Raw genomic sequence first — 22164 nt, forward strand, 5'->3', positions numbered from 1 at the left:
TCTATACCTTACAATAATATATTAAAAACCAATCTGTCTTTTGAAAATAGAATATCTTTTAGACGACCTCTCTAGCGCAGTTGGTAGTGCTGTGGTTCTCAACAGAGAGGCTGGGTTCGATTCCCAGCTTGGGAAAGTTTCAGAAATTACGAGTAACATTTTCTAAATTGATTGATCTGATGGGTATAGGCCTGGACTATCGTCAAGCAATTTAGCGCTCCGTATAAAACAGGCATGGGTAGAATAAAATTGAACCTTTTCCAAGTAAGTCCGCTTTCAACTTCAGGGCCAACTTGTCATAGAATAAAAATAATAAGTAATGGTTAGTGTGGCTGTAGTTTTATTTTATAAACTACCTACAATATGAATACAAGATGTTCGCAGTTCAATGTTGTTTTATGTGTTACCAGGTTTTCAACAAAGGTATATAAATGAAATCTTTGTGTTTTACAAATATCATTTTTATTGTAAACATATTTTATACATACAGGAATCACACATAAATAGTCGCACTTTAGAACTTTACTTGTGCTCATAGATTAAAAATTTAAAACAAACACTTTTACAAAGGCTCTGCCTGCAGTTGATAAATTTACAAATAAACGGGTTTCTAAAGGGAATTGTGGGCGAGCCCGGCTAATGCCAAGGGATCAGTCATCAGCTGTCATTACTTTGATACTTTCACTTACATCAAATAGATCTGTTTAATTAAAAGTGTGTATGGTCGTCGTCAACGGGCCCTGCTAAGCGTGTAGGGAAAGTTCATCAGATGTTATTAAAGAAATATAACAGAACCTACTCTTATTACTAATGGATTTTTAGTTAAAAGTGCCTACATGGCCGTAATCGGTGGGCCCTGCCAAGTAAGTCATTAAAGATATACGAAAGAACGTTTTCTTACGCCTAATGGATGTTTAGTTAAAAGCGCATATAATTATGGTCGTTGTTGGTGGGCCCCGCCAAGGATATCATTAAAGAAATATGACAGAACTTTCTCTTACGCCTAATAGTTGTTTAGTTAAAAGTGCATATGGTTGTCGTCGGTGGGCCCTGCCAAGAATATGCTCAAATAAATACAACAGAACTTTCTCTTACGCCTAATAGATGTGTGCATAAATATGTTGTCGAAACCGGTCAGAGTGTACGGGCATCATCCGATGGCATTAACGATATTAATTGTCTTGTATATACGTTATCTTGGCGGGCCCGGTCAGTCATCAGTGTTTAGAGATAAGATGTTTTACATCAAATAGATCTATTTAATTGAAAAGTACACACGGTCGTCATTGGTGGGCCCTGCCAAGAATATCATCAAATAATACAACAGAACTTTCTCTTGCACCTAATGGTTGTGTGCAAATAAATACGTTGTCGGAACCGGCCAGAGTGTACGGAAATCATCAGATGGCATCAACGATAGAAAATGTCTTGTCTATATGATTGTCTATTAGAGGGCTCGATCAGTTTTTATGGACAAGAACACCACCCCAATTAAAAGATAAGATGTCTTACATCAAATAGATCTATTTAATTGAAAAGTACACACGGTCGTCATTTGTGGGCCCTGTCAAAAATATCATCAAATAATTGATGAAAGGAAATCATTAGATGGCATTAACTATAATAATTGTCTGGTATATATGTTATGTTGGCGGGCCCGGCCAGTGTATGGACAAGATGTCTTACATCAAATAGATCTGTTTAGTTAGAAGTGCATATGGTCGTCGCCAGCGGGCCCGGCGAGCGCATAGCTGTTCCGGAAGCGCACGTTACTGCGGCGCGGCGCGGGCGTCATCTCTTCGTCGCTATCCAGCGCCGGCTCGTAGCCCTTGTTCACGTACGAGCCCATCGACGAGCCCGGCATCGCCATACTGTTCATCTGTATCAATAAACATTCATTGTAGTACGAGATCCGGCATAAGAAATATATACCCTCATCTGTTATTTATTTGGAATAAGAAATAAATGATGGAAAATATGCACATTGACACATACACATTGAAATTAGGTTAGTAAAATTGCGACCTAAATGATTATTTTTCTATTAAATTTCTTTAATCTACTTCCCTCACTGGTTAATACTAAAAAAAACGTACACCACTTAAAAGAATATACCCAACGTTTTTTGCGGTTGTTGCTTAACAGTTGAGTAAAGTTATTTATATTATTTCTAACGCCGGATCTTAGACTTAGACCATTAAAGGGAGCACCGGACCGGACTGGAATCGCAGTGGACCGAGGACGTCAAGCGGGTAGCAAAGAGCCGCTGAATTCGGCTCGAGACCGTTGTGTTTGGAAATCCATGCAAAAGGTCTATGTCCAGCGGCCAACCATCGACTATGTGGTCAACCATCGGCTGATGATGATGATGATGATGTACATAATCCTACCACACTTACCGCAGTAATAGGCTCGTCGTAGATGTAGCCGGCGGCGGAGTCCCGGGTAGCCTGCGAGCGTCGCTTCTCCGCGATGACGGAGTCTCTCCTCGTCATGAGTGCACGCAGCGTCGCGCGCTTGGTCGCCGCATTACCTCCGAGCGATGGTAACCGCGTTACCATTTCTATGATGAAGTATTAATATAGTTATAGTTTTGATTAAAGAAAACCCGCGAAAAAATAGCGAAGCTCGTGACTAATGGTTCCTGTAAAAATATAGGCAAGATATTGTTCAAGGTCATTGGAATGATTTTCAAATATACCAGAAATTATACTGACCACCACACGAAAATCCACTCAGCAGTTATCAAGTCTATATAAGAGACTTTCTAAGATACATCTTAGTGTCTATAATATGTTAATAATACAAACTGTTAGAAGACCAGAACTGAATCTGCTTAAAAGAGTAAGATATATATGACATATGACAACGAGCACTCAACTAGAGTGCTCGTTGTCATATACGCACATGTCATACACGCGTTATGCAGTATAGTGAGCCGCCGTTTGAAATTGGCGTCCAGGTTGATGACGCTATGCTTGTGAACTATTCATATTTGGTGTAAACATACCACCAGGGTCGGCGTTATGCAGTATAGTGAGCCACCGTTTGAAGTTGGCGTCCAGGTTGATGACGCTATGCTTGTGAACTATTCATATTTGGTGTAAACATACCACCAGGGTCGGCGTTATGCAGTATAGTGAGCCGCCGTTTGAAGTTGGCGTCCAGGTTGATGACGCTCTGCTTGTGAACTATTCATATTTGGTGTAAACATACCACCAGGGTCGGCGTTATGCAGTATAGTGAGCCGCCGTTTGAAGTTGGCGTCCAGGTTGATGACGCTCTGCTTGTGAACTATTCATATTTGGTGTAAACATACCACCAGGGTCGGCGTTATGCAGTATAGTGAGCCGCCGTTTGAAGTTGGCGTCCAGGTTGATGACGCTCTGCTTGTGAACTATTCATATTTGGTGTAAACATACCACCAGGGTCGGCGTTATGCAGTATAGTGAGCCGCCGTTTGAAGTTGGCGTCCAGGTTGATGACGCTCTGCTTGTGAACTATTCATATTTGGTGTAAACATACCACCAGGGTCGGCGTTATGCAGTATAGTGAGCCGCCGTTTGAAGTTGGCGTCCAGGTTGATGACGCTCTGCTTGTGAACTATTCATATTTGGTGTAAACATACCACCAGGGTCGGCGTTATGCAGTATAGTGAGCCGCCGTTTGAAGTTGGCGTCCAGGTTGATGACGCTCTGCTTGTGAACTATTCATATTTGGTGTAAACATACCACCAGGGTCGGCGTTATGCAGTATAGTGAGCCGCCGTTTGAAGTTGGCGTCCAGGTTGATGACGCTCTGCTTGTGAACTATTCATATTTGGTGTAAACATACCACCAGGGTCGGCGTTATGCAGTATAGTGAGCCGCCGTTTGAAGTTGGCGTCCAGGTTGATGACGCTCTGCTTGTTGTCGCGCGCTCGCTCCAACTTGTGCAGCGTCTTGCGACGCGACACCTTGGAGTCGTCGACTCCGCGGCGCTCCAAGTCGTCCACGTTCAACTTCTGGAGATCTTTCGCGATTTCCACAGCGTGCCTTTCGAAATGTGCCTCTTCAGATTGGTCATCCGTCTATAATAATAAAATTTTATTGATAAACTATCAATATTAGTGTATGTAATAAACAAGTAAAAGCTCAAAATATATAAGTTAATAGATTAAGTCAGAAAACGGTTGTAATATTTTTTATAAAATGAATGAAAAGTAAATGTGCTAAAATGAACTATTCCTTTAAAACTTACACAATTACGATATAGTAGCTTGTCGCGAGATTCAAGTACTCGTAAAAAAATTGTAAAAAATGTATTTACTTGAAAAAAATTTTAATCAATCAGATCAACTTGGCAAAAGATTTTGTATCCTAAAAATTGTGTAATGACGACTTTACGGTTTTCAATGTTAATTCTCACTTTAAACTATTATAGAGGACATACTCACTCTCTTATGATCTCTGCCGTGATAGCCCAGTGGATATGACCTCTGCCCCCGATTCCGGAGGGTGTGAGTTCGAATACGGTCTGGGGCATGCACCTCCAACTTTTCAGTTGTGTGCATTTTAAGAAATTAAATAACACGTGTCTCGAACGGTAAAGGAATCATCTAGAGATAGGAGAGAAACCTGCATACCAGAGAATTTTCTTAATTCTCTGCGGGTGAAGTCTGCCTACCCGCATATCATTCTGAGAGGAGACTCGAGGTCAGCAGTAAGCCGAATATTGGTTTATAATGATGACTCACTCTCTTGGTGCAGTACCAGTTGAGGTCGATGGTGGCCAGCAGATGAGTGATGGTGGTGAACCGATGGAACAGCATACCCACGAACTGGATGGCCATCACGGAACCGAAGAATATGATCAACACTGATCCAATCGGCTCCAACATCAAATATTCGCGGTCGATTTGCATCTATAAATGACAAAGTATCAAAACTATATCTCTATTCTAATTTCGGCTGTGGCTAGTTACCACCCTACCGGCAAAAACGCACCAGTAAGCGATTTAGCGTTCCGGTACGTTGACGTGTGGAAACCAAAAGGGGTGTGGATCATCATCCTCCTCCTAACACGTTAGCCCGCTTCCATCTTAGATTGCATCATCACTTACTATCAGGTGTGATTGTAATCAAGGGCGAACTTGTAAAGAAAATGCGCTAATCTGTGAAGCTATCAGTCGATGTAAGTATTATTTTTGTTTATGATAAATAGACCCATGAGGACCCTTGATTCCCAGCACGGGACAATTTAGGATTTTATATTTTCGAAACAGGGTCTGTCCTGGTGGTAAGCCAATTGCCACTCTAACGACAAAAATTAAATTAGGTCAATATTAACTAATTAAGAGAGTGACGAATATCTTAGCATTCCATAGATTCACCGTGCGGGTGCCGGGTCCATCGCGTGGTAGAGAGAAAAACTCCGAGGAAAGTCCAGGAATTCCTTGACAATCGATTAACATTCTCTCCTCTGCTCGTGTTGTTCTCCCTGCCGAGCCAAATTTGGTAAGATCCTATTAGAGCAGCTTTGGAAATCCGTTCTAATATAGAACTAGCTGCAATTCTAGAGAGGCCAAGGTCCTTAAGCAAGTTATAGAGAGATTTTGCTGGTAATCCTCTCATAATGACCGTCATCACGCAACCGTTTCATAACGTAATTAATTAGTAAAGCTAAGCGAGAACGTCATTCTTGAGGGGCATTTAGTAAAGAGCATTATTATTAGCGATACGTGGCACCGAAGCAAAATTGACCCTTTAAATCCCTGTAGCTCCGAAAGTAATGGTCGCAGATACCCTGTTACTTCTACAAAATTGCTTTAAATTCAAATTCAAATTTAATTCATTTCAAATAGGCTTAGTTTGAGTTGAGCTAACAAATAATGTGAAACATTGGATTTCTTATTTTTTAAATCCAATTTTTTAAGCTTTCGTTCAAAATACTCACAACGTTATTGTTGTTGTCGTATATAATCTTGACCTTCTGACCGAAGGGCCACTTGAAGTGCAGCTGGTTCTGGCGCAGCTGCAGCAGGAATATCGCCAGCACGAACATGGCGTTCAGCATCATGAACGCGAACACCATGGTGTCACGCAAGTTCTTCAAGTCAGTGGCTATACGATCCTGAAAGCAATAATATATAAACATTGTATTTTACAAATCAAAGGACATTATGAAAATTTGCCCCACAGTCCAAACATATAAGCATACTAGCTCACGCCGCGCGGTTTCACCCGCGTGGTTCCCGTAGGAATACCGAGATAATATATAGCCTATAGCCTTCGTCGATAAATGAGCTATCTAACACTGAACTAATTTTTCAAATCGGATCAGTTGTTCCCGAGATTAGCACGTTCAATCAAACAAACAAACTCTTCAGCTTTATAATATTATAATATAAGTACAGCAAGTATAGATTTAACAATTTAATTAAAATACCAAAAGATTTTTTATTAATTATTTGTGTTTTTCAAATCAGTCGCTAAACATATATAAAAAAAATATGTGAGCTTAAGAATCCCGTAAATGATTTTTGGCTAACAATCCACAACCACAACAACCAATCTTTTGACAAACACATTGGATTGTGTGCGGAGTGTGTTTGTCAACTACTACTACTACTACTAGATCTTTCCTTCTAAAACTGGATCAATTTTGGGTGGTTTTAAAATACAAATAAACACGTTAGATGGCAATGTTACTAACTTTATTTATTTATGTTAAGTACAAAATTCTGATATAAAATAAACATTTTTCAATACCTGTTCCTCCTTGTTCTCATCGATGGGTCGGAGGTAAGTGTCGATCAAATCCTTCCAGAACTCAGTTTCGGCAGTGGTTAAAAAGTCAACTTCCCCTTTTTGCAAGTTCGGGTCCTCAATCCAGTATGGGTTTATTAGATCATCTCTTTCCTCCTAAAGATAAATTTAGATTAAAAATAGTTACAAAAAATTAAATATATCACAAGTTAAATGAATGAATTATTGATATTGACAATTTAAGTTTTAGCAAAAAATCGTCGATTTTTTAAATTATTGCAAATGAGTACAAACCCTCGGTATATCGGCAGAATGTTCACTGTCTTCATATTCCGGAAGCATGGATAACGTATCACCGCGAAGTCCCATGGAAGACCGCCGACGTGTAATTTTGTCGACCTCTGGTGGCGCGCCTCTGAAACAATTTACCGACAATTTAGTCAACATTAAAAAACAAACAAAAGCTTATTATTTTTACAAAAAATACAAGTACACCCTTTCATATTAAGCTTCTTAACTCCCTTGAAAATGCACGGAGCTTTTACAATTATATTGAAATACTAGCGGACGCCCGCCCGTCCACCCTTAGACCTCTTTAATCCAGCCCTTACATTAGTATCGTTGTAAAAATGGAGTAACTTCTCCCGTTTGCCCAATATTTCCCTTTTTCTGCTCTGCTCCTATTGATCGTAGCGTGATGAAAAGTATACTATAACCTGCTCAGGAGTATAAAGAATAATTGTACACGTACGTAGTAACTTTCGTTAAAATTCGTCGAGTAGTTTTTGTTTCTATAACGAACATACAGACAGACAAAAATTTTACTGATTACATTTTTGGCATCAGTATCGATCACTAATCTTCCCCTGATAGTAGTTTTGAAAATATATTTCATGTACAGAATTGACAGTTTTATTATAAGTATATAAATAAGAGCGATTAAAGAGTAGATAGAATACGTTTATCTACGTAGATGCCATTATGATTAGTCTATACTACAGGATATCTTGATGCCACATCCCGCGCTTGCTGACCGCTGGCAGCCTACACATTTTTAACTCTGATATATTTTCTGTACTATACTGTACTGTATATTTATGTATGTATAAACCTTCGACTAGAGTGATTCACACTCTTGCTTTGCTGAAAACTGCATTAAATCCACACAAAAAGACAGAGTAAGCGACTTTTAAGGTGTAATGTAATGATGATGATATAATGAAAAGTAATCAATAATGGAACGTACAACGAATCCAGTCTCTTCTCAAGCTTCTCAAGAGATGTGGCGATCTGAAGCAAGCGCAAGTCGTCCTTGTGATCGCTAGGGTTGGTACAACACAGGCACTTGAACAGGCCCGCTATTGAGAACTCCAGCGAACCGCTCTTCTCTTCCGATTTGTTGCCAAACCATCTCGTCATGCTCTGGTTATCCATTTTCTTTTTCGCCTCCTCGGATGCTTTCTTTTCCATTTCCATTTCCTAAAATTGGACTTTATCTTAAGACGAAAATATTTTATCATCACTTAATTTTGAACGACGTTTTTGTATTTGTAAACATAGATTTTATATTCATATTCAGAAAACTTCTTTATAATTCGGAATTGCAGAATATATGCATCGTGAAAAATGCGTCATGCCTAAAACGATATATATATGTTTCAAAACTCTTACCTTCAAGGTCTTCTTTTGTGCGACCTCCCGAGTGCCCCACGTGACGTTATTGAGATTGCACAGCGAGTATATAATGAGCAACATGTACATGCTCGGGATCGTTATGTAATATATGACGAGGTAGGCTAGACACATGATCTCTTGAGGATGGAGGGCAGCCGTGAAGAAGAATATCCCGAACGTTGCAACGAAGAAGATACTGGACGGCGCCATCCAGCCGTCTTCAACTATTTGCAGCGCTATCCCCACGATCACCATCAACATTACCATGGCGTATATACAAGTTATGACGCCTGCCACTTTGAGCTAAAGTTAAAAAGTACACATTTTGGTTAAATAAAATATAATGGTAAATAATGTTGAGTAATATTGTGGAAATAAACATTGGAAAAATACTCTCAAAGTTTCGCAAATAACCTAACTATTCAAAAGGAAGAATTTAGAATGGGTATACAAAGCTATAGCCCGGTATCCGTGGAACAAATTTACAAGTTATTACTATGAACTTAATTTTCATCTCATCTTGATGAGACGCTCAACTTTTTTATTTACGAAAATTATTGATTTTGGTAGCTAACTGGGTTACCAGGTAATAATAATTTCTGAGCGTCGGAACGAGACAATGCGGGGTCGCCATTCCAGCACCTTGGGACCCCAACGTGGCCTTCCCACTGCCACTTCCGCTTCGTGACTCGCTGAGCTTTGTCATTGACTTTGGTTCGACTGCGGATCTCCTCATTTCTGATTTGATCACGCAGAGAAACTCCAAGAGTAGGTCGTTCCATCGCACGCTGAGTGACTTTGAGCCTTCTAATAAGGCCCAGAGTTAGCGACCAAGTCTTCGAAGCGATTTTTAGTATGACAATATAATTACCTGTACTTCAGATTTGCAAGTCAAGCAAATGAGAAGAAACAGCAGAATAGGCACTGAGTTGAGTAACAACGCGTTGATGTTGCTGAGGCCAGTGATGGCGTTGATCGCGCCGATCATCATGAGGAATATCGTGCCCGGGCCCAGGATCGTGCCGAGCATCAACATCATCTACGAGTATAACCATAAATCTCATTTATCTCAATAAGTTCCAAGGTTTTTAGTAACATTAATTTTAAATTTTCGACTTTACTTATCAGTTACCACCACAACAACACAATCTGACGTTTCAATAGTTCTTGTAAAATCAGCCTATTTTAAATAAAAATTAAAAAAAACTAAAAAACACGCTTTTAGCAGGCACTAAAAATTACAAAATAATTCGGATATTTAGTTTGATGACTCAAGAGTTTTCCCTTTGCCAAATCTTAATTAGATCGCAGGTAAACATAAACAATGTCAGTTGACGAACGATAAATTCAAATTAAGGCTTTGCATATTGTATTTGTAATAACTTTTCTTAGCTAGTCATGTATTGTCATCAGAGCTCAGAGCGTGTGCAAAATTTCATCTTAATCGAAGACCAGGAAGTGGGTCAAATTAAGATTCCAAGATTTTCTTACATACATAGTTACAAGTGAAGCTAATATAAAGCGTGTAATAAATGAATTTTAAATTTCATTGTATAAAGTTCAATTATGAGTGACAAAATCGATATCTCAATAACGTAAAGAACCTTATTTATAGAGTTCATAAAGACCAATACACATAACCACAAACATCACCGAAGCACTACAATGTCGCGGCCGCACCAGCACCGCTCTCAACACATTATTGTACTGGACCTGATAGGCGCTTTGTATATTTTTCAAGTTGTGGTGTAAAAATAAAAAATATAAATACATAAATAGAAAGTTAATCTTACTTGGTAAACAATGTACAATGTAGATATATTGTCATTAACTGCAACCGTTCGTTTAGCATCGGCAAGCAAGTCGAAGATGTTGGCCATAGTCGACGGCACCCACCGCCGGCGTTGGTTGAAGAACTCGTTGAACCTCTCCGGGCAATGCGTGTACGCGTCCGACGCCGCGGAGTATTCCACTCTGTAGCCTCGCTGTAGCAGCAGTGTGCAGAGCCAGCGGTCCTCCCCTGATCAATTATACAAATAAAGGCCGGTATCACCTCAATATAGTCGGATAGTCTTATGGCAAGTGTTGTCACTCTTAGTTTTTGTCAAAATAGCAGACGCTTTCAAACCACTTCTTTAAAACATTCGTTTAGATGACAACAACAAATACGTATTGGTCAATATGCTATTTGACAGATATCAGAAGGTCACCGGCTCTAATAATTTATTTTAAAATAGATAGACAACACGTTTCAAATCCCAACAAAAAAGATGCCAAACGGAATAATCCGACGTCTGTGTTTTCTGCATCGCGCAGTGGTAAGATATGTAGCTTCGGATCACATGGTCCTGAATTGGAGTCTTGGGCTGGGCTATAACATAGCTTTTCTTTCTTCCCAGATAGTCTTAGCGTGGTTTTGGGAAGTGGTGGTGTTTTTGACGGCCTCCGTGGCGAAGTGGTATGCGCGGTGGATTTACAAAAACGGAGGTCCTGGGATCAATCCCCGGCTGGGCTGTCTGGCTGGTAGGAGGCTACGGCTGAGGCTAGTTACCACTCTAGGCTAACTAGGAGAGTACTAGAAGCCATCGACCCCAGTCGTTATCATTAACACTGATAATGATCGTTACAGTCAAAGTAATCACCCTAAGCCGGCCAAACCACATTTGAGCAGCGTGGGTCTAAGCTCCTACATAGACATAAACTGTAGAGGAGATATGCAGCTTAGACCTATAGACCTCTGTAGTCCTTTTAAATAGGGTAATGATGATGAACAGCCAATCAATTGCAATTAATCAGAATTTATTTTAAAGATTACAATCTGATGTGTGTCGACAACTTAAACCGTGATGGGAGAGAAACATATCGTCGAGAAATAACGACGGGATCAAAAATGTTGCTCTCTTTTTCGTCATTGTTCGAAAATATGTTTCTCTTGTGGCAAAATATCTCGTGGCATTCGAAGGCGTTGTGGAGAAAGTTGAACTTAGTTTTTACCTTGATCATATTGCACATAATGTCTCGCCTCGCTGGAAGTCAATGTGTATTTCTTCATAACGTTGTCGTCCATCAGAGCTTTTCCTCTGAAAAGGGAGAAGCATCCTGGACTACAGAGTACGCAGCCTATCATGTGTTCGGTGGCCTTTTGCAGCCAGTGACCTATCGCGTACTCAAACATTTGGTACCACGACATAAAGCCTGAAATGAACCACAAGTATTTAGCAGAGTAACTTTTATTATTTAGGTACTATGCCTAAGTAGAACGCGATGTAGGTTTTTTTAAAGATAGAGTATGTTTTTAGGACTTTTTTCTAGAAAAAAGCGTTTTATATCCATGAGCATCAGTATTTTTATTCTATTTTCCTTAATTTATTTTACTGATATACTTCTATAGTAAAACCTAATCTGCATCTATCTATTATTACGCCCCGTTAAGAAATATGACTTTCAGTGCTGTCAAGAATAAATTGATATAGATGATAATGGAAATCTTAAGATACTATTTAAATTTTTTTTTTTTTATTTCAATGAATAACGAGAAACGAACAATATTAAATAAAACGTATTTCAGTGTGTTAGTGAATCATCATAAAACATTTTCGGAATTCAAATATTATCCGGTAGTAATAGTAAGTAGTATATCGTAGGAATAGCCGAAATTACTGGAAATGGTCACTATCGATAGCTGATAATATTACTCCACGATAAAAATAAATATTTTCAACAATGTGTTATTCAAGTTTAAAAAAATAAAATATACAACTTTGTTGGCCCAGTGGTTTACTTGTTTAGTTACAGCTAATGAGGACCTGGATTCGAGTCGTGGGTCGGGCCATAAAAATATTGGGCTTCTCTTCTTGAGAAATTCTCAGCGTCAGTTCGTGTTGAACATAAAGAGAAGTTGATGTTACTTGTACACTTGTGGGTATCGGAGAGCACGTTAAACCATCTATTCTGATCAATATCATCTGATACAGATCGTTTAAAATGTAAACATTAGTATCTAAGACCGATACATTGAAGTAGCGTGGTCAAAACTCCAAGTCATGCTGTCTTAAGGGAAGCAAGGACGCCTAAGCGCCTAAGTCATGCAATGTATCATTAGAAAGATAAACTAATAAAAACAACTAAAGGCTGTTTAAACATAAAACATACCTGAACCAACTGGATGAATTCGTCCGCACGCAGCTCCTAAATTCTTGTCTTTCTTCATAAGATCAATCAGTAAAGTAACAGCTATGGGCTTAAAATCAATGTCTCCGTCAAGAGCGAGGAGATACGTGTTCTCTGCTATAACTTCCTTGCGGTCCACCGACAGGGGAAGGTCCATCAGACGGTGACCAAGGAAATAGTACATGTACATTACCTGAAATTATGATATGCAAGTTATATCGCCAACGATACACGTGTCTAATTATGCCATAAGTTTCAAAAAACTTCTAACAGACGTTCAGTTTTAACTACGCAATTTGAACTGTACAGTTTTATCTAATCTAAAGTTCAATCAGAAACTGTGCAGTTAATACTGAACGTCTGTAACGCGGCATTGAAGTCAGTCTTTTCCAGCAAGTCCGTTTGGCTTTCGATTTGGCTGATCAAGCGCGTTTGTGTATAGACTGAAGGTTCTTTTCGTTATTGTTATAGGTATGTTAACGATATACCTTTCTTTGTCTATCTGTAGCATTGTACCTCCAAAACAGTTAATCCGATTTGAGTAAAAAATTTCTTTTATTTGAAAGTCAACTTTAGAAACCTAAATCTCAGGTTCAAGAAAATCAATCCTTGCAAGGACATAGCGAACTTCTACATGTCTACTCTAACTGAATACAGGTCTATATCTTCATCATCATCATCATCATCATCATCATCATCATCATCACCATCATCATCAATAACAGTCTATTTCTTTCTAGTGATATTTTAAGGACAAAACCTCGATCTGGTACTGCAGAATGAGTCAGAATATACAGGATACCTAACTCCATAATACATTACTGCTTACGAAAATGTTGACATTTTAGAATTTTAAATAGGAGCACATATTAAGGCCAAGATCAGACTGACTTATGTGGTGTTATTAAGGTTAAGGCGTTGTAACAAGTGCCAAGATAACTGGACAATTGATTGCTTATCAGTAAACAAAAACATACCTATATTTAGTACTAATATTTTATTATAATGTATTGAACCGGTGACGATAAGGTATATAATCATTAAGGGAAATTAAACATCAAACCACAAAGATTAGGAAATTGTAATTAGTCAATTAGCGTATTCTACAAAGACGCATTGCGAAGCAAAATATAATTTCACATTTTGTTGTAAACTAAACAGCAAAGCTAGTTCCTTAACTAAATTTTTCAGCTTAACTCAGAAGGATAAACGGTAGTTTTATAGGTTTACTTTTACCGTCTGTCCGTGAAGGAATGTTCTTTTTTTCAGGAACTCATGAAAATATTAGGGTGATAATTTAATACTTCTCACACCTGCACTCCTCTGGAGCTGCCAAAAAATCCGACTGATTCGCAACTCATTCCTATCATAATTACGCCTCTTTTGGGAGTCAAAACCCGGCCAATTTGTCACTGACTCACAAAAGAATTTACGAATTGGGTAAATAGCAATGTTTTATACCCGGACATTATTAAATATCTCACCTGTGACCACCGCTTTCTGTGTCTTATCTTTGATTTGTCTTTTAAATGACATATCATTTTGTTCTTTCCCGGCAAAATCCAAACCAATTTCCCGCCATAAGGCGTCGGATACTTCTTTGGCGGGCGAAGCCTAACGTTGGTCAAATGCACCTCAGATGCCGCTTCATCCACCGAATCCACGAGACATTTAACGAAACGATTGACTTGGGAATCTTCTGCACTGTGATCAGATACTTCGAATGCGTCGTCCATGAATATGTGAGCTAAAATTGAAAATTTTATTAGCTATTAAAGCTTTCAATTGGCCTAAGATGTGTGGTAATAGATAATAGGATAATTGTATAACTCTCTTTGTTGTGCTTTTGCAACGATACAGATTAAATTTCGCTGTCTCATTCGTTGTGATGGAAAGGCAAAATGATCTTACATATCGCTCATTTTAGGCCTATAACTCCTAATATATAATAGGTAGTTCACCTTCAAGCTCGTAGTAATCTGGATCGATAATACCCAAATATTTTTGAGCAACACGACGCGCGCTTTGATCTTCATCCAAACGGAAGATAGACTTCAAGAATTCCATTATCTCTTCTTTTGTTTCGTGCCACATGGTTGCACAGACATAAATCCTAAAATTATACATTAAGGATTTTCATAGAATGTCATGTCTTAAATTCTGAATTATACAAAGACGAATTCAAGAACAATTTTGAATTTAAAGTCATCAGACTAACCTGGTTATAGAGTCAGAAGGTTTAACATCGTTTATAATTTTTATCGAACTAGCATTTGATATTTTGTCCGCATCATCAAAGTCCTTGAAATCCTGTTAAATAGAATAGTCATAGATGATACATTATGATAATAGTGTTTGTAAATATTTTTTCAAACAAGATAAATTAATTTAACAAAATAAATTTGCCTTCGTAAGAAACTTAATTTGATTTAAAAAAATATTTGTCATATATTTTGAATACGATTAATATTCTAGCTCCCCTGAAATCAGAGAAATTGACTGTCAGGTCTAACAATAGTCCAGTAGAAGCGGTGTTGAGTAGAGTCGAGGAAGTATCAAGCCTAACCTTAATTAATTTAGAACGAAGTAGGATTATCTAGAATCTTACTTCAGGGTGCAATTCATTGTCTTCGTCTTTAGTTCTATACAGCAAGAGAGACTGGTCTACAAGCGGGCCGCAATACCAAGGCTTTATAAACAGTTTGTCCGTAGCCGCAACTCGCTCACAGCGCGGCTGCCAAGCGTGTATTGTTATCCAGGCCTGAGATATTAACCAAAGGAGCCAAATCCATACCATTTCCTGAGATATGTAGGTTCTAAGGAAATATACTGTAATGAAAAAGAAGATATGAGCGCCTTGTAGGACTTTCTAAATTCCAACGCCCTGTTCTAACACACAACGCAACTTAGATGGATTTAGGATGCGCGCCGCGATATCTCGTGAAAAGAGAATATATTTTGTCGACCAATAGCGGCGGTATATAATCTAGAGAGAGAACTATATTTTCGATGTTCTTTTCTTCTAAACAAGTTAATTTGTTTGTGCATGCTAGGCTGAGCGGTCTGCACTCTGTATCTAATGATTCTCTGTGACTCGCTAGATGTGTTCAGGTCCTCTGATGAAGGATCGACTAAAACTGCGCTTCCTGGTACAGGGGGTCGCCTTGCAACTCCTTATACCCCCAATGTTTATCAGCTCTTCGATGATTATCGCCACTTCATCTTCGTGACTACTGACTCGTCGTCGCTAACTTTAGATCCCTAACAGATTTCATTTCTTATTCGATTACGGAAATATACTCCAAATACAAGGTGCTCGGGAGTATTTCCCATAACTTTTGGGTTATATTCTTTACCGAAAATTAATTAAAAATGTTCAAGGAACATGTATTCTAAAATTAATATTTTCGGGGCAAATAATATTTCTTTTGTAAAGAGATCTTGAAAATTGTCCCTTATACGCATCCTCATAATTATGAAATAACCAAGTTTCACGTATTTTAAAATGCAAGGATAAATAAAGGCGCCTGTTACATAGATAGTCGGAATTATTTACATTGTATGAAAACATAAAAGTTTTTATTTTTTAGTTAAATAAATATTAGTTATGCAGTTCGGCTTTTATAAGTGGGACTCAACACCTTGAAGTTATAGGAAATGCTCCCGAGGATTTTGTACATAGCATTTATATAATGAAAACAAGACTCAAGAGAAGTGACACAAGCTTACTCTAAAGGGGGAAGTAGATAATAGGTGGGGAAACATAATGTAAGGCTATTCTTTAAAACTCGAGGATTATTTACGCGATATTGCGATTTGTGAACTAGCGGGCGTTTGCTCGTTAATTGAATAATTTACAAAGTGGTGCTGCATGTTAATGAAATTTCATACTAACCAGGAGGTATGTCGAAAAACAAATACTCTGGTATTGTGTCGCGAAAAGCGCACGGATCCGCATTCCTTCTCCCGCAGAAATATATGAGGAAGTTAACTGTCACCGGACCAACGAGACTCAGTGCAAACGTGAAACTGAACTTTTGTATAAGAATCTTGCAAGCGAACTTTCCAGACGCGTAACAAGCGAAGGCTGTTGCGATTTGAATCAGTGACACCCATAGAGCTGAAGACCATTTTGCGGTTAGTCTGAAACTTCCTCCAGTAAGTGCATAATCTAAAGCTCCGTGATAAAGGTCTTGAAGTATGACTTGTATCTGAAAAATTTTTGCGATTTGTGAATTGGTATCAAAATAAATACGTTATATATAACATACATTATGTTATATATATATATATATAACATATATATAACATAATATTACGTCATCAAAAGCCTATTTTTTATGGCTCACTACAGGGCATTTGGGGAGTGCGTACCGCGATATTCCAATGCAGCAGAGCTATTCGGGAACGACGTTTTGTACCTATAACTCGCAAGTTTCGAATATCTTTCTTATTCTATAGTATCGTGTTAGACAGAGAGAGATAGAGGTGAATTCGAAGCTCACAACTAACATCATTACAGAATAGCCCTCCAGCTAGCCTACTTCTCATCTTCAGGTTGTTAACCCGAGCCAGAAGTCGAACCAAAAACCTCATGACGCAAAGGAACGTCAACGCTTCAGAAACGAGTTGTTAAATTGTTTAGAGTGATACAGAGTAGATATTTGTTGTAATCGTACGGCATCAAAACCCGTTTATCAATAAACTGTTGCTTAACAATCCCCTATACCACCGTATCACAAGCAGATGATAATAACTTAATATGTTGCCTTGCTAATGCTCACTTTAAACACATTTTTATCAAACTTTTCTCTGTAGGTACACTTTACAACTAAATACCAAATCAAACCGTGTTTCGAAAGGAGAAATACGTAAGGTGTGTTATATAAAAATAGTGTAGGTAATATATTAATGGTTATGGTTGAATGGTTTACCTCATGCACTGTGTAAGTGCGGTCTCCAAAAGCTTGGTTCGCATGTGTGAAGAATGTAAAAGGATTATCATCCTGGAGTTTCAATGAAATCAAAATGGCGATCATGAAGATAATAATTTTCCAAATTGAAAGCATTCTCTGCGTATAATAGCGTGATTTCTTTATTCCATCTCGTATCTCGCAAAGGTAAATCAGGGAAACTGGAAACCAAAAAAGTTTTAGAAAAAATTCTTTAAATAGTTAAGGTACTTTAGATCAGCTTTTGCCTGTGCGGATTATAATGTATATTTTTTGAGGAAACTCAGTTTTTGTAGTGAAACGTACGGAGGATTTGGGTGACGTTTTCGCTTGTATTCGTCGGTCCTCGTGGAAAATTGCAAAGGTTAAAATAGGATCATAATATTATCTACATACAGAAGAAGGGGACTTCTTTAATGAAAAGAACTTTAGTTGCAGTCCTAAATGGATGACATAACACAGGGTTACCATATAAACGACAATAAGTAACTACAGCGCCCTCATTTATTTTCTACTATTTTCTGTAGCACTATACCTAAAAAGACATGTTGTGGATCGCTGGAATTTTACGAGTAAGTAATAGGTTAAAAACATAAAAATAAGTAGATTAATTTACTTACATGATGTATGTCTACTAATGTAGCCAACGAAATTTTCCCACCAGCCGAGAGAAATTAAAAGACAAGCAAACGGTGTACACCATAAAGCCGGTGTGCCATCAAGAAGAGGCCACACAACAAATGCGGTGACTTGAGATGAGATCGCCAATACATCCAATATTATCATTATGGGGTACCGAGGTTCGGTGCTGCTTCTAGTGAAAGCGTTTAGTATCCCAGGAACTACGCATACGGCGTTCATCAACATTGCCCCTTTTACGACGTCCAATTCGGGCAATATTATAAGCACAAACATTGCCAATCCGATTGTTTGCAACGTGTCTACCGCAAACGCCTAAAATATATTTTCAATATTAATATTATATTTAAACACAGTGGCATAGACTTCAACGGTGTAATAAATCTCTACCTACTATATTGGAAAAAGATTTATAGGTACCTAGGTATCAGGGGCAATGATTCCTAACAAGCTGATTCCTATTGGATTACCTTTTAAAAATCCATGAGTTTGACGGACTTAATTAATTTAACGTACTCAGCCAAAATCACATTCAGACTAAAAAAAAACACATGAACGGGTTACCTACGAGAAAATTACATTTTTTACTACTGCTAGGTATATCTTTCATTTAGTGCCTAAACTTCTTAAAAATAATGCAATGTGTCCACTACAAACGCCATCATCATCATCATTATCATTATCATAAAGAGTTTATTTTTATTGGCTCTTTGCATGCTTCAATGTGTTTTAATTTTTGGTGTTTAGACGCGTATTCATTTATCAAATTGTGATTCATTACTTACCACAAGGAAATGTCCAATTTCAGGTTTCCTGGCAGTTTTGAAAAAACATATTCTCACACTTCTGAGAAACAAGCCCACCTCGGGAACGGAAAAAACTATCAATGCAGCCCAAAGCCATGTTATTCGCTCTTCCAAAGTGTGAATCGCTATAAATTGCTGATCTAACTCTGGAAGCAAAAATCACACCTAAAATATTGAGCTGATTAGACTGAAATGTTGAATGGAGATATATTGTACCCTGGATTAATACGTTGGCTTCTTTTTATCCCGGAAAAAACCCTTGGAACTCGCCGAATTTGAGAAAAACAGAATTTCGCACGAACGGAGTTATAAGCATCAGCAAGTAGGTACCTAGACCTTAACCGCGTGGAATTCACATTTTCACGAACCATGGATTTTCGTCTATGCCTAGCCTATGTGTTAATCCAGAGTACAATCTATTTCCATTTCAAATTTCAGCCAAATAGGATTAGAAGACGTAAAGGAGGAACAAAGATACATACACACACAAACTTTCACCTTTAGTTTATAATATTATAGTGACTTTGGTATTAGTGTGATGACTAATCATTTATCAAATAATTTATTGCGAGTACAATTGCTTACCTAATCCTTTATTACAATGACTTATGTGTCGTCCCTTCTTTAGCTGAGAAGTTATAAAGAGCAACGTTCCTTTGGAAATTACTGCAGATCCCAATACAGCTGCGAATGTGATAATGTATGCTAGAAATTTTAGAAATTTGACTCCGGTGTCCACCCAAGAATTCGACACCATAGAACCACTCTCCTTTTTCACCGGGATCTCCCGAAACAGATTCCATCCTTTTGTTTCCTGGGCTGTCCTTTGACTGTGGGGGGAAAATAACAAGTTATAAATATAGTTAGTAAAGATTTTATCCAGTAAACTACTGGACAGATTTGAAAATAAACAAGGAAGATTTGTTTGTTTGTATTGTATTTTGACGGCCTCCGTGACGCAGTGGCTTTTGACTTTTGGTGGATTTACAAGACGGAGGTTTTTTTATTCTCTACAAGTTAGCCCTTGAATACAACACACAATCTAAAAAACCTCCATCTTGTAAATCCACCAAAAGTCAAAAGAATAGGCTCTGAAACTACTCGACCTATTTGAAAAATTCTTTTACCATTAGAATAGATACTACATTATTCCTGATGAACATATAGGTTATAATTATCCCTGTAATCCCGGGAACGGGAACTACGCGGGCGAAACCACAGGGCACCTGCTATTGGGTAGCTAGTCGTATGGTGACAGTATAAGCGCATTTCTGTACAAGCGGAAGGACAATGTCGTATACAAGAATTTAACTAGGGTAGGCACATACAATTTTTACAATATGGAAATTGTTTTCTTTAATCCATGTTCGTATAAGTCTTCACGTATGAAGTGCACGTCGCATGAAAAATATAGGTAGATAACACAAATCTTTATAAGGGTACAGTGAAGTGGTAATCACTTTGTAGCTGAGTATCTTACATAGATATTTTAGGTGAGTAAAAATTATGGAATACATACTTTATAGTAGGTTTTCTTGCAGAAAGCATACGTCTATTATGAACATGACCTTATTTTTATATGTACGTACCTATGTATTAAATTAAATATCCCAGATTTCATATAAGTATCACAATATTGTGAAAGCCATTTTATCGCTTAGGTATGACACCTACTTATCATTAAATATCTAATCATAAAATCAAGTGTCTCTTTAAGCTTTACCGATGCATAACTAAGTATTTAAAAATGCAATGCGAATATAACGAAGCCACGTACTTAACGGAACATTTTCTTTTTTAAAGAATACTTGCTATATTTTAAATATCACAAATATTCCCGTCTCCCTCCAACTAGTAGGAAAAAACTGTGTTAGAAGTGGTTACAACATCGGGCAGGAATCGAACCACCACCTCTCGTGATTTGGTCGGGCCCCTTTACCACTGAGCTACTGAGGCTTTACGTACTAGACATTGCCTACCAACTGCCTCGTTGATCCAGTGGTTAGCCTCTGTGGCTTCGAGTCGCAGGGATTCGCTGGATGCAGGTGGCTTAGTATCGTGATGTTTGGAAGTCCCTACAGAAGGCCTATGTCCTGCAGTGGACGTCTATCGGCTGATATGATGATGATGATGATGATGATGAAGATAACAGCCCTTAAGGTATACAGTACTTTAATGCATGTATAAAGTGCACGCCACTGCTAGTCTTTACTAACATGGTTTAAAATTAAATATAGACAAAATAACATAATTTCTTACTCTAATTCATCAGTGTCATCATAAAGGGGTTGAAATTCTGTGTCTGATTGGTCGCTTTCATCGGCTAACCCCTTGAATCCAGGATTTGTTTTAGCCATTACCTAATTCTCTGTAAAATAACATTTCAGGGAAACAGAATTTGCGTTAAAAATGGATTTAAAAAGCCATAGGTTACTAAATATGACCCATTTAGTCATAGATGACTTGATTTTTTTCTAATCATATGCCTACCTAGATATCAAATAACACTGTGATGTACAATCGGTGATTCTAGGTTAATAAACCGTATAACATAAAGGGAGCTCAACTCACTGTCTCTTTGCACGTTGACTGTTTAAAACTACGTAGGTTATACTAAAGCCATACTCGATATTGTTTACCAACAAACAAGTTAGAAATGAAGTCTTTTCATAACTTATATATTTTAAATTATGTATTGTTTTTTTTATAAAATATAAAATGAAAAAAATAATTGTTCTAAGCTTATTAATCATTTATTTTCATCAGTTTAAGAACAAGGTAAATTATTTCAGTTTAAGAACGAGGCAAATAATTACTATTAGATGTGAAATCACTAGCGATTTATACCCTCATTTTTATTTTTTTGTTAGTAAACAGTGCACATCGAGAATGCCTTACTTAACTACATCTTACGCCTTCAACCAAATCAATGATTGCATGTGTTGAAGAAATACGCCTCTAACCAAATCATAGATTGCATGTTGTTGGAGAAATGTATTTTAATGACATTTCCATGGACAAAATCATTACGTAAGTCGATATAATAATAATAATAATTATTATTATTATTATTTTCAATTCTAGCAACGTTATTTAAAGGATATAAAAATAAAATGGATACATTCTGAATTCATTGACAACATATAGGTACAAAAAAACATAGCACGTGGTGTCTTG

The 22164-nt window shown here is 37.7% G+C and overlaps 1 protein-coding gene across 2 annotated transcripts; it reads right to left on the reverse strand.

Annotated features, from left to right (window-relative positions):
* Nucleotides 1-21: 21 nt before the first annotated feature.
* Nucleotides 22-22059, reverse strand: LOC112044866 (chitin synthase chs-2). Of its 2 annotated transcripts, XM_024080850.2 has the most exons (23): nucleotides 21247-22059; nucleotides 19573-19817; nucleotides 18967-19133; nucleotides 18163-18496; nucleotides 17525-17724; nucleotides 16486-16801; nucleotides 15199-15419; nucleotides 14809-14900; nucleotides 14552-14703; nucleotides 14075-14337; nucleotides 12573-12783; nucleotides 11415-11615; nucleotides 10214-10440; nucleotides 9292-9459; nucleotides 8418-8723; nucleotides 7993-8225; nucleotides 7041-7161; nucleotides 6750-6902; nucleotides 5935-6111; nucleotides 4736-4903; nucleotides 3835-4069; nucleotides 2400-2563; nucleotides 22-1879 (listed from the first exon to the last, which is right to left on the reverse strand). In XM_024080850.2, exons 1-23 carry the CDS (start codon nucleotides 21342-21344, stop codon nucleotides 1706-1708), a joined length of 4626 nt encoding a protein of 1541 aa, XP_023936618.2. In that variant the 5' UTR covers nucleotides 21345-22059; the 3' UTR covers nucleotides 22-1705. The 2 variants fall into 2 exon arrangements, with proteins under 2 accessions (XP_023936618.2, XP_052747041.1); XM_052891081.1 differs by lacking the exon at nucleotides 21247-22059 and having other exon boundaries at nucleotides 249-1879; nucleotides 18967-19131; nucleotides 19573-19702.
* Between the last annotated feature and the right edge of the window lie 105 nt (nucleotides 22060-22164).

The sequence above is a fragment of the Bicyclus anynana genome, chromosome 3 (genome assembly GCF_947172395.1).
Source record: "Bicyclus anynana chromosome 3, ilBicAnyn1.1, whole genome shotgun sequence".
Taxonomy (NCBI): domain Eukaryota; kingdom Metazoa; phylum Arthropoda; class Insecta; order Lepidoptera; family Nymphalidae; genus Bicyclus; species Bicyclus anynana.

Bases quoted from the DNA above. Each gene is read 5' to 3' on its own strand.
- LOC112044866 (XM_024080850.2), bottom strand. From the start codon at position 21,344: ATGGCTAAAACAAATCCTGGATTCAAGGGGTTAGCCGATGAAAGCGAC. The intron at 8,724-9,291 runs GTAATTATATTG...TTTTAACTTTAG, and splicing joins CTTGCAAATCTGAAGTACAG to CTCAAAGTGGCAGGCGTCAT. The intron at 4,904-5,934 runs GTGAGTATTTTG...TGTCATTTATAG, and splicing joins ACGACAACAACAATAACGTT to ATGCAAATCGACCGCGAATA.